General features: G+C 46.3%; 1 protein-coding gene across 3 annotated transcripts in view; it reads left to right on the top strand.

The window, feature by feature from the left end:
* LOC142583367 (annexin-B12-like) overlaps window positions 1-13,522 on the top strand; it is a 69,860-nt gene that overhangs the window by 34,969 nt on the left and 21,369 nt on the right. For all 3 annotated transcript variants that reach the window (XM_075693802.1, XM_075693805.1, XM_075693808.1), the window contains 3 exons: window positions 3,570-3,626; window positions 8,228-8,417; window positions 13,436-13,494. In XM_075693802.1, coding sequence (XP_075549917.1) covers window positions 3,570-3,626; window positions 8,228-8,417; window positions 13,436-13,494 — 306 coding nt within the window. The remainder of the gene's footprint in view (window positions 1-3,569; window positions 3,627-8,227; window positions 8,418-13,435; window positions 13,495-13,522) is intronic.

The following is a 13,522-nucleotide window of genomic DNA, read 5'->3' as shown; positions in this document are numbered from 1 at the left end:
GGTTAATTTTTAAGCTTTCATTGTAACGACCTTTCAGAATAATGATCAATTTGGACGGTCCCCAGAAGTTCATTACATCGAGATTTTACTGTATTGTACAGTACTCTACAGGAACTGGACAAGGAACGTGGAGGCTCCAGTGCTAGTTGAATGCGCACTAGATCAGCTTGCTCGTAGAGAAAAGCTGATCGAACGCAATAATAAAGTATGAGGAGGCTTCTGCATGGCTCCCTGACCTGAGAACCATTCCTTCACGAGCCTAAAGAAATCAGTAAAAAACGAATCAGTTTCCGGCTACATTGAGCAATCGAAACTTACCTGTTTTCACATTTATGAAGCTACTGCTATATCGCATAGCATGGGCATGTCTATGGCTAGTGTTATTGTGAACAAATTTGCATAATTTCTTTGCATGTTCTGACATGCAACATTAGAGAATTAGGAGCCAGGCTCATATTTTGTATATTTATAACATTTTTCTTACTCTCAGCACTTATACTAAAAATAGCAAATAATTACGTTTATTAACGTTTCTTGAGATTCTTTTTTGAGGTTTCACATCAGAATTCTAGAAATTATTTTTTTAAAATGAATAATTACTGCTTTATATCCATTGAAAACGCCAGTGGTCAGGCTATAGTTTTATGTAACACGGTATATGACTACATCTTTTATAGTGAGGCCACTCTATCATTAGTTCAAAAAGTGCTTCAGGGCCCTTTATCTGTTGATGGCACAACTTGGCAAAACATTAATTTTAGCCTTTCTATATAGCCTGGAACAGTGATGGAATGAAGTGAGGATGCTTAGGCCAGAAACGGGGTGTGCGCTTCACCTAGCTAAGGGGCTGAAATATACAGAAACGGCATGAGACCTACTTATTTCAGCTTAATCCTACTTAAGTAATCCCTCAGCTGTTTCTTGTTTTCATTTGCTTACATTTGCTTGGAAGTGGAAGTAGTTCTCAAAATTAAAGAAAGACTTAATGCATTTTTGATATGGTTGTGCCAGCCCTTATGAGTTGTCATGGTCGCTTGCTTAACATAATTTATGGCAGGAAAGCACTGTTAGACTAGAAGAATTAGCTGTAGAAAGAGAGAGAAAGCAGCTACACCAGTTGTACTCTTAGAGCCAGTTATTTGGTAATGCTAGTGTTACGAGATATCATTGTATAGTGCCACAGAACGTGTTTGCACTAACCATTTGCTTTGCACCAGTGTAGGGAGCTGTAAACAAGTGGTGCAATCTGGACACCTAATTGATTGAAATATAGAAATCTGTATTTTCTGGCAAGTTTAATCAGTAGTTTAATCAGCAATAAATGCCACTTCATTCATTAATATAGCTTCACCACATATTTCATAGTGAGGTGTGCTGGATATTTCTGCACTATTTTTTATGTTCCACTCTTCATTAGCAACATAAAAGTTGCCTGTGAATTTCTTAAGCAAGCAGTTGAATAAAAAAAAGTTTATCCAAGAGTGTCGAGTACAGTGTTCTTGGTTTATTTTGCCATGGTATGGTTCTTACATCCTTTGAAAAGATAGCTTAAAGGGCCCCTAAACCACCCAGAGGTCAAAATTTATTTGTGGTGTTGTTGCAGTCGTGCACGAGTCTGCTATGGACACATAGCCACAAGAATTTTTGGAAACGGTGCCGTAATAGCGGAGTTGCACACATTAGATTATCGTAGCGCGGCCCTCGCTCGTTTCCCTCTTTGCTTCGCTACGCTCCATTCGTCAGCTAGTCTCGCCTCGCTGAGTGCTCCTCCAAATGTCACGTGACATACGTCACCACCAACACGCTTTTCAAAACACTGTCCACTTCCGGTTACCGCAACTCCTCGCTTCTAGGCTACTCGCTGTTGATTGTATGCCGGCCCGTGCTGCTGGGAAGCATGCTGCTATGGACCCTGTGTCGCGCACCAGGCATTGTGCACGGCGTCATTATGAGGCAGCCGGCGTTGCGTCGTTATGGTTTTTCAGTCTGCGCTTATGCAGCCAAGCACTGCACACGGATGCCTTCTAGCCATCAGAACACCCTGTTGGACTGTGTTTGCGCAGCTAATTAGACCGCTAAGCACGACTGTATTGGAATGCGAGCGATTTGGCACTTGTGTTATGGACTGTAGTTACTGACTAACGAGTAAAGCCCAAACCACGCATACCCTTGCGGACGCGCACACAGGCTCGCGCCCGCTTGCCCACTCATGCGCAGACAGTGTGGCACAGCTCATACACAGTGAAACATGGCACAATCTCGTTGAGTAGCTCCTCTCTGTTATTGCGCTCTTGGGCTGCCTCGAGTCGGCGCACCTGGCTGCGCCGACTCGAGGCGCAGCCATGGTGTGCGCAGCTATGTCATGCGCAGCTATGGTGTGGTACATTCAACTCTCAGTGAAACAGATTTATATCATGCAAGAACATGCTTATTATTTCCTTTTTGTGCTGCTCTAACAGCTCTAAAAATATAACAATTACATTTGTAGATATTCAAGCATTTTAAGACTCTTTCAATAACAAAACATTAAGTGGCATCTTCCAAGGATGAGTGAGCCCTGTGAGCATGCATTGTCATGCGTCTTTGTGGATGCAAACCACCATTCCTCTCGAGGCATGCCAGGTGCAAGGCGCGTAGATGCACGTTGGCTCATGTCCACAAGCGTACATGTGTTCTGGGCTTAAGGGCAGGGGAGCGCATGCACCTGCTAGCAGACTAACCGGAAGCCGTAGGTTCTTCTTCAACCAATCGACAGCATCTTCTCATGGTGGCATCACCAGACGCACCCTGGTGACATAACGACGAGCGCTGGGGATACCGAAAAGCCCCAGAGAGGAGCACGGGATTGTTTTTTGATTTTGGGGTGCACCCGTGGCATGTAGCGCTGCCACATTTGGCATCATTAATCATGATGGCTTCTGAACTCGATGCGCATGTTTACTTGAAATGTTTAAAAAATATTGGAGGTCCTTTCAGGACACAAATGCCAAACCACATGTGAAATTATTGAGGTGTTTCACATTAAAAGATTAGGAGAAACTTGTGTTAGCCACATATTAATATCTCTCACAGAAAGCAAATTTCAATATCTTCTCAGCATGTGTGTCAATGTCATGTAGTGCCTTTTGTTATTTGGTTTTTTTGGCTTCCCTACCTCTTGATATGTTAACTGATAGTCTTTAGACCTTGTCATGTTTGTATGCTGCGTTATTTGCAATCACTTATTCATATAGTGATAGTTTCAATAGAGATTTAGTGTAGAGTTAGCACACCTCTTGTCTTTTTCTAGTCTGCCTGTATGTGTCAATTCACAGTACAATCCAAGAATAAGTTCAGTGAACTTAGGGAAGAGCTGCTATAAGGTGAAAGCCCTTGCAAACACTTCACTTTTCATGAGTAGTGGCTTTGCCTTGCCAGCGCAAGATTGCTTTGAGCAAGCTGGTTCCATCGAATTCATGGAACGGGTTAGAAGGGGCATTATATTGCTGCAGCATCCACTGTACTTGGACAATGTGATGTCAGCACTCTAGCACTTCTTGTGTTTTCTGAAAGCTTTCTATGTCTTGTAGGGCTCACGTCAAGAGGGAGTGCCCGTAGATGCCAACAGAGCTGCAGATGACGCACAGGTAAGTGTTCATTGCATTTACATGATTATAAATTTTGTTTACACCGTTGCAAACATTGCGGTAATCAGAGGACTTTTTGTGAAAGTCCTTTGAAAGTGCCTATGTTTCAAAAAGTTACACCACTTTTGTCAAATACAAATATTTTTTCTCACCTGGTGTTAATTTGACCCTGACAAAATTAATTTCATCCTGCAGCAGATTGAATTAAACTTAAGGCAGCAAAAACGCTGATTTATCTGGCAGTATTTAGCCAAATAAAGAAATAGGAAAAAAAAACAACCTCCCAAGCCCTGTGTACAGATGGTTAACCAGCGAAAGTGAAATGTGTGGCCCCGGTGCTTATCACTGGGTTAATCCCGACAGTTCATTAAACGACAGCTTGGTAGGCTGTCAGATTCTCGGTAAGCAGTTGCTGCTTGTGCTCGTCTGCATGAGCCTGTTCTTGTGCCTGGGCTGCAGCATCGGCAGGGCGTAGACAAGCGTTCCCGGTTCTGCTCGCGGCATTGCTGATCGAAAGCTGCCTGCTCCTAAGCAGTATGTATGATGCGTGGCCTACCCATTTCGGAGCCGGCGAGAAACTGCTGTGCGTGTGTTTGGCTGCGATGGAGAGCAATGATGTCACTACTGGCATGGTTAATCCAGCACCACCTAGATTGCACAAGGCTTTTTCACTCCGATCTATGACACCATGTTACCTGGCCCGACTGCCATAGAATCTAATGGGGATGCTCCAGAATAGGCCACGGTGATTTTGATGTCATTGCTTTGATCACGCCAGCGTTTTCAATGGAAATTTCAGGCCAGGTAGCGTGATGTAATGGATCGGAGTAAACAGACTTTGTGCTATCTAGATAGTGTTGGCTAATCGCGTGCCTCTCTTTCTCTTTTTCTTCCCCTGCATGTGCGTGGAGTCGCACCGCAGGAGTTTTCAGCATACAGGCTACGGACAGACAGACGAACTGACAAATTGGCTAGCCATGTACAGCTTTGCTGTAGAACAGAATTAGTGTTTGACCATGTGACATCATTCAATCGCAATTTGTTTTGAACAAAGATCTCACTATTTGGATATCCCCACTGTATGTGTTTTGCGTGCCTTCTCAGGGTGTGTTACAACAAAGCCGCAAGCATTGTGTTTGTGGCGATTGTGAACCATTGTACAGTAGGCAAACAGAGGTATACATAGCAATTGGAATCATGGCCGTGGTTAACACCAGGTCTGGAAGATAGTTGGCGTGGACATCATGTACTCTCTCTATGCATGGTTTGTAAAGTTGGTTTCATTTTAGCTCGGTTTTTATATTTCTAATTGAACAAAGGTTATGAATTTGGATTGCATGTGCCCGCTCTCTTGCATGGCCCCTCGGTTCTCTTTCTTCTCGTTTATTACATAACAAGGGTCTCGAATATGGTAACATTGATGCATTCAGGTAGTGTGTGGGTTTATTGACCAGTTGCCTTCACCCAAAAAGAGCACGTTCTTGTAACACCTGCGGCAGAAAGGATGTTCCACACCCGCTGCCGAGGTTTTAGAGTGGTGGGCTGGCTAACACTCTCAGGGTTAGTTCTAGTAGTAAAACATACATACCCCAGAAACTGGATGGGAAAACGGCGCTGCAGTAGCTCAATTGGCAAGAGTATTGCACGCGTGACGTGAAGACATGGAATCATTTCTCACCTGCAGCCAGTTATTTCATCCGTTTTCATTTCCATTAATTTATCATTTCTCAAAATTCAGTTGCAGTGAAACCTCGTTAAACCATAGTTGGCCAGACCTCAGAAAAAGTACGTACTAAACAGTAGTACTGCTTAACCGAGATAGCATTAGATTGCCTGCTGGTAATGCTGAGCTTAGTGTCACAAGTTGGCAGTGCTGCACTCTCCCTCCTCCTCTGTCTCATGCATGGTATTGGTGCGGCACGCTATGTGCTTGCACTCGCATTTCTGATCACAGATTGGTATGCGCCTGTTTTTTGCACTGGGCTTTTAACAGATAGCTCGCTGCTTGTGCTTAATAGCTCGCTGCTTGTGCTTAAAGTGAGCATCGGCAAGCGCAGAAGCGCTTTGCCGCGGCCTAACCGTGTATGTAAGCACGTAGGAATGCCAGAAAACATACAAGCAAAGGAACAGGAAACTACGCTTTATTTTCCTTTACTTTGTGATGTACTTTCACACTGGGTAGCACTGAGGGATGGCTTCTAACAAGCACAGGAAAGTTTTCATACTGGGTAGCGCTGAGCCATGTCAGGTGCAACTTCAGCAGCGGTGCAGTTTACAGTGTACCATAATATTCGTACACTGTTCACTGTACTCGGTGAACATTTCACAAGTCTCAAACGTTCCTGCTCTTACACTAATATTTACATCAATAGCCTAATCAGACTGTGTAGGTGAGCGCACCCAAGAAAACTGTGTGGTTGTGTGCCCGTCAAAAAAGCAAAACGTGTGACAAACTTCCGCTAATCTTCATGTTACCGCCAACCAGAAGCAATTGGATATCGAGAGTCTACCCCCCCCCCCCCCCCAAAAAAAAAAAGAAGAGGAAACGTGTGCACGGTGGCATCCTTCCTATGCTCACCTCTGGGAGCACTAAACGCGCGAGAAACAGGTGGCCATCCTTTGAGCGATTAGTAACGAGATAGCCATCAGTTTTGCGAGCGCAAGAAGCTGAAACCACCCACGGAACAAAACCCAAACCGCCGCACGTGCCAATGCACGAGCGGTAGTATATAGACGCGCCAGAGCAAACTACTACAGTTCTAAAACAAACCATACAACGAAAACAGAGAGAGGGAGACGCAATAAAAAAGATTCCCTGTTCTCCCACATAGTGGCAGCACGTGCCAAGAATAAAAAAAATTAGGAAATTGGCGCGTTTTAAACGTACAGACGGCGACGTAAATATATGACATAGACCATTTTGGACTTGTTTGCGGCGCCGTATATTTAGGCCATTGACCCTGAAAGGGTTAAAGCCTCGTTTTAATAAAGTGAAATTGTCCAACCAATGGATATAACGAAATAGATTCATCTCCGAAACCAAAGAAATACCTGACTGTTGTGCGCCAAGTACATCGCTTTTCGCGGGATTCGGCACTCATTCATCACGGCAATTCATAGCTCCCGCGTCCCCGCATTATATACGTTGTTGAGTCACGCTGGTCTTTCTCACCGCCGCGCATAGCTGTGCACTTCTGCACAAGCAGCAGCTCACTATCGTACTTCTCCACTGACCTTTCTTTCTTGCGTGTGCCTGGCTGTGCGGCCACGTGAGGCGGTGCGAAAGATTAGTGCATGCACTTCCATTCAGCGTGCTCCGCAAGCAGGCATAGCTGGGTGTGGCCTCCTAGATCTCCCCGGTGTAATTTTGCAGATCATGTGCAAGCCTGCGCAGGTCTCACCATGCTGCGCAGCTACACGCGGTGGTGCGAAACATTAGAGAGTTTTAGCTTGTCCGACGTTCCAGTAAACGCAGGTGAACTGGGCATTTTATCGGATGGGTGAGAGGTGTAAATGGTGAGCGGCTTGAAAGGTGGTGTCACCTCATGCGGCAGAGCTCAACCAGACAAACACAGAGCTAACATTCCATCAAGCAAGTGTATTCTCCTTCGTTGCTGATGTAAATTTTCAGCTGCGGCAAATCGCAACAAAGTTATGCATATGCGAAAATTTAGACCAGCAGCGAAAAAATAATTCACTTGGTTACTGCAGTATTAGCTCTGTGCTTATCTAGTTGAGCTATACGCCACCAGGTGGCTGCATCACTCCAGCCGCTCTGGTTCACGCCTGCACCCCACCGGTAAAATTCCCAGTCAGCCTGCATTAACCAGAGTACCTGACGTGCTAAAATTCTCTATTAGTGCGTTCATTTCCCTATTTCATTATGGTGCGCCATTCAGGGACCTGCTGCTGGGCTGGCCTCAGAGACTGCCTCGGCGCAATCTCGGGGGTCACACTCAGGCCATGCTTTCACTTCTCCCTCTCTCCCTGCAGCGCGGTACTGCTTGACAGCTGGGCGTGGCCTCCGAGATTGCATTGGCATCTGTTCTATCTCGGGGGGCCATGAGACAAGTTGGCGCGGTGAAATTCGCTCATCTCTTTGGTCACACAGAGGAGCACTGTGCGGCGTATCACGTGCTGCTTGACCATGACAAGCCAAGTGGAACGCAGACGCAAAAGACCATCATAATAGAGCAGAAGGCAGCTTCTAAAGGCTGTTGTGTCAGGTGCTAAGAAATCACGTGATACGCCGAAGATTATTTTGTTGTTTTGTTTGAATTGTATGCGTGGCCATGTAGCTAGCGGCTGCGTGGGCCACAAGGCCGTCTTCTTATTTACATGTTTACAATTGTGCACCCCATTGTGCGTATATTGCAGTAAATGGCAACAATGGATATAACAAAGTAACGGATATAACGAGGTTCGAGTGTACTTTTTCTTTGAAAACCTGTACTATGTGCAACTTATACCACAGTAAAAAATCGTCATTGTATAGATTTTATTATGTGGAGACATTGTTAAACAAATTGTATCAGCATAATTACTGAAACTAGACTGTCCAAGAATGGAGCCCTTACATTTAATGACTTTCACTCAAACAGAAACTCTACCAGTCTGGTGTGGCCAAGTGGGGCACAGATGAGTCAACCTTCAATGCCATCCTGGCCTCCCAGAGCTACGACCAACTACGCCAGGTGTTCCGCGAGTATGTGCGTTTTGCCAACCATGACATCATGGAGGCCATCAAGAAGGAGATGTCTGGCAACTTCAGGCAAGCCCTGCTTACGATAGGTGAGTCTTTTTCCTTCACATATTGTTTCTGGCAGGCACTTTATTGCATCTGCATCTAGAATGGCGTTCAAGATGGTGGAAGAGGCCTTCCAGCAAAGCTTTTTTTTTTCTTTTGTCTGCCAGTTACACAGAGAAGGGATCAGGGATGGTTTCACTGTTCATCATAGCATGAGCATAAGCACAACTCCATGCCCTTAATCTCCCATTAGTGCAGGTAGCTTGGTCTCTCCAGACTTGGGCTCATAGTTGTTTGACGTATAAAAGGTTAAAAGGCTCACTTGCCAAAAGGCAAGAAGCTCTTTGTTATTTCGATTTTAGTCTCGGTGCACTTACTGTATTTACTCGCATAATGATAGCACTTTTTTGTCAAAAAAATTGAGGCAAATTCAGGGGCGCGATCATACGTGGGTTAAATTTCCCACGAAAATAAACATTTTCTTTTTGCGGAATAACAAGCAGGCGGCTGCCGCTGTCAGTGCGGGACACCAAAACAAAAATGGCGGCTGGCGGAACAAGCCGAAAACGCTGAACGCGATTATTTTTCTTCTCGTGAGTACATTATATGCATTGAAACAGTTTCTTCCGTATCAGTAATGAATAATATGGTTAATATTGGCAAGTTTGCGACAATAACTTAGCCATGTCCACTTTGAGGGGAGAGAAAGAGATGGGCACGCTTAGTTGCCAGTGACATAGAAACACATGGCAGGCATGCTGGGGAAACTGCGGCATTTGTCTTCACTGCTATCCTAATACGGCACGTTTCCGCTAATGGTGGGTGAATATCTTAGCTGCGTTACAAGCATCAGCGTATGAATGGGGTACACTTCTAACGTATCAGTGTAAACGTGGCTACTACTGTTGCCGCTCGCGATTTGTTGCGTGCCCATGAGTGCAGACGAGAAGAATCGAAAGGCACCCTTTGTTGTTGACCAAAACCATTATGAAGCCTACAAATAATAAAGCCTAGGCAAGTTTGGTTGTAGCTTTTTGTTTTTAATGAAAGTGCGGAAAGTGATGAAGGGAATGAGATGGGGCATCTGCTTATTAATGTTGGTTGCGTGCAGACCGCTTGGTATGTCTTCAAGAGTCGTTCGCATAGCATTCGACGGATGGTAAGCGCGATCATGATTAGCACGCGACATATCGCTGCGACAAGTTCAGGGTGCGATCATTACGTGGGAAAGAAAAAAAATCAAATTTTGACGACAAAATTAAGGGGTGCGATCATTATGCAAGTAAATACAGTAATGTTCGACATACAGCCAAGCTTCTTTATAACGAAGTTACATACAGCACGAAAATACCTTTGTTAGATGCCTTTCTTATATCCAATATTCATTATAAGCATATATTTGTTCCATGCTGATACTGTTATTGAGCAAAATTTTATTCATCATATCCTATTTGTTATACCCATGTTCATTATATTGAGGTTCGACTGTAAATGTTGAACCACTATGGTCTCTTGCATCCAAAGTTGGGTGTTCCGTTTTAATATTGCCCGTGGGGATACAACGAACGTTTATCAGTAGTGTGTAAGTTGTGGTGCACTGGTGACAAGGTCCCAGGAAGTCTGTTGAGTCACGTGTGGGCTTACCGTAAAGGTGCTCACTTTGCTGAGTGGGTGCGCGGGACAAGGTCCTGTTGGAACCTCGGCGCTGACACCCGTTGTTGCACCTGGGTCGCAAGCCCCAAGGGTAGCGTTGGCCTGGCGGCCTGGGGCACAACTGGAAGCATTCGAAGGTCCCGGCAAAGCATGAGTCGACTGGTAACAGAACAACTTGTTTATTCTAACATCGCAAAGAGTGGGCGGTCAGGTCGACCGAAGTAGAGAGACGGGAGAGCACGTTACTCAACAGAAGAAATCGGAGCCTCTCCCTTGGCGTCCGGGGGCAGCTGCTTTTATACTCTCGCAGTTGAGGGCAAGAAGGAACGCCTCTATAGACGCGCACGTGACTGTGCCGCTCGGGCACGTTGGGAAGAGTAGGTGGCGCATCCGCCGGGCCGTGTGCCGCTCGGGCACGTTGGGAAGAGTAGGTGGCGCATCCGCCGGGCCGTGTGCCGCTCGGGCACGTTGGGAAGAGTAGGTGGCGCATCCGCCGGGCCGTGTGCCGCCCGGACCTCCTCGCTTCACAGATGGGGGAGCTCCTCTCCCCGGCTGCCGCGCTTCGACAAGCGTGGGCACCAACATGCACACACACACACACGCACACGAAGACACGTGGCATTGGAACATGCCTGGACGCGCTTGGCGGGGAGGCGTAGCGGCGGCGCCGAACGGGCCAAAATGTCTGCCGCTTTGAACGAAGCCCCGGCGTCCGTTGCATCCGCGCCGGCTATACCGCGCGTCGTAGGCGAAACGTAACAGTCCTTGTGTTAGCTAGCCAGGAGTGCTATAGGTAAGTGTCCTCATCTTATCTGACATTGTGAGTGAGAGAGACGGCGAGAAGATGGTGGGCAGGATCAACTTTTTCAGCCCTATATTTGTAGATGTGTGGCACACAGTGTAATGTAAGCCATGCATAGGGGCAGTACATGTCTCAAGGTGCAGCATCCGCAGGGTACATGCATAGCCCAGATAGGGCACCAAAATGGCACCTCCCCACCAGCAGCTAATAGGAAATAGCCAAGTCCACTCATAAACTAGAGAAAGGGGTCCGAAGGGTCCCCGCAACCTGTTGTGGGCTACAAGGTGATCAAGGTGATCATTCTTAAGTTTTATGAAATTTTTAAATGTCGCCTGTGAATTTTAAAAAATCGCTTGTAGCAGATAGCATAATTCTTGTTCTTGAGCTGGATTATTCAAAGAGGCGGACATTGCTAGCACGAGAAATTCACAAGTTCAAATAAATAATAAATATTTACTAATTAACTTCTTAATTACTTCACAGCACATATTACAATTTGTGAAATGTAGCTGGAGAGCTTGTAATGGTACGCCCACACTAGCGACAAAAACGCGCGCGACACGCCGCACACGGCAAGCGCCCGCGCGGCAGACGCGTGCGGGCAAGTCCACAGTCGCGTTTTGCGGCACGCGGCAGCGGCCCGTGGAGTACCGCGTTGTCTCGTTCCATTCGATACTTCTCGTGACAACGCGCTCTCCGTTCTGTCCATTTCGTCTTCCATCGGAAGTGTCTGTGTTTTTTTGCGCCACTGCCGGCCACGCTCAGGCACGTCGGATACGGACGAGGAGCTACTGGTGACTGTGAACACTATAATACTGTTTGTTCTTTACTTGTGTGACGCCGACGTGCCAGAAAGCGGACGAGAAAGTTTTGGGTGCGGTACAGGGACACTGAGGGCCAGGCGCACACTCTGCTTCCCCGCCTTCACCAATTACTCACCTGTCATGCCAAACTGCTGTCCATAATGTGCCAGCGGTTGGCGCGCAGCTCCTTGTCCGACGCTCGATTTATCATAGAGGCACGCATATCCGCGAACGGTTTCCAAAAACGCCTCCATTTCGAGGCGAATTCTTCGTCGACGCCTCAGTGGCGGTGTGGTAAGGCTTAACAAAAACAGCCCCCTTGACTGGAAATGGCCTCTGAGATTTTACGGCGCGCGTGTCACTGTTCAGTCTCAGAGCCCATAGATTATGATTCTTTGCTTATGCGACAGGTGGCGCCACAACAGCGCGGCTCGTATAGCGGCTCGCTTCTGATTGGTGGTCGTTTTGCGTCTGCCGCGAAAAATGGGTCTCTCACCCATTCGCGCGTTTGCCGCGCGTTGCTGCCGCTTTTCGTGAATCTTGCCGCGCGCGACAGCACCGCTCGCCGCGCGCGGCGTGTCGCGCGCGTTTTTGTCGCTAGTGTGGACGTACCATAAGACGTATCCACTTGAAATGAATTTACAGAAAGACACCAGTTTCAAAATATTCCCTGAAGTTTGGAATGAAATACAAGGGTGTTCCCGTTACTTTTGTGCTTCAATGCATAAAAGAGCATTTTGTTGAAAAAGTAAATCGAACAGCAGTTCATTTTTAGAGCAAGTTTGGTGGCGCATATCTCCAAACTGGCATTCTCTAAATTCATTCCAAGTGGTTACACCTTGCAAACTCGCTGACTACAATTTGTGAATTGCAATATGTGCCGTGAATTAATCAAAAAGATAATTAGTGGATTTTTAAAAATAAGTATGTGTTTTGATTTTTGTGCAAGTAATGTCCGCCTCTCTGAATAATCCAGCTCAAGGGCTATAATAATGTTATCTAGAGCAGGATATTTTTAAAAATTCATAAAACTTAAAGGATCACCCTGTATTTGCAAAATGGTTAAAGGGGCCCTGAACCACCCCTCGGGCTTGGTGAAATAACATAGTCCGCGGGTAGCATACACTGTTGTGAACGTCTCAGCCAAGTTCTGCTGTCGTATGCGGTCCGTGGAGCTCGCAAGAGGAGCGCGAAGTCACCTTTTTCTCAAACGCTCTCGTTTCAGAAACCACATGCTCCTCGTTCTTTTCTGTGTGCTCTATTTTGTCATAAAGCACACTCTAATATGCGGCTGCTATTGGTTGCTGCGCTCAGCTATACCGCGGCCGCCGCGAGGTGCCGCCACTAGTCCAGTAGCTAAGAGCACTGTGGCTCTCTGAGGACAGCCGTGTTTGGCTTACATTTAGCGTGGCATAGGCACCAAATTGGAAATTTGAACTGCGCGCCATGGTGACGTCTCCGCCGTAGCCTTCGCAGGGCAAGGCATTGGAGGAGGAATGGGAGCACAACTGAGGCCGTGTTTGATTGGCGATAACTCCGCTTCTACTGAATGCATTGAGGTACTTTTTACGGCAAAGTGGTTCTGAAATAGCCTATCTTCATTTCAAATGTCTTTCTCCACTTCGATAAAAAAGTGGTTCAGGGCCCCTTTCAGGCGCTAAGCAGACAGGTATATAATAAGTGGCGCCTATATCTGTAGTTTATTGCCACAGTCACACTTCTCTTTAGTGCAAAAAGTGATGTGCTTTGTGTTTTTCTTGTAACTTGCTTATGTCTTGCCTTCATAAATACTTTTTCTTTTTAGTGAAATCCGTCTACAACACAGAGCTGTACTTTGCTGAGAAACTCCACGAAGCCATGAAGGTTTGTATGCTTTTCATTTGCCTTTTGT

The sequence above is a fragment of the Dermacentor variabilis genome, chromosome 1, assembly GCF_050947875.1.
Source record: "Dermacentor variabilis isolate Ectoservices chromosome 1, ASM5094787v1, whole genome shotgun sequence".
NCBI classification, from domain to species: domain Eukaryota; kingdom Metazoa; phylum Arthropoda; class Arachnida; order Ixodida; family Ixodidae; genus Dermacentor; species Dermacentor variabilis.
The sequence above is the reverse complement of the archived record's forward strand: the minus strand, read 5'-3'. Positions and strand labels throughout refer to the sequence as shown.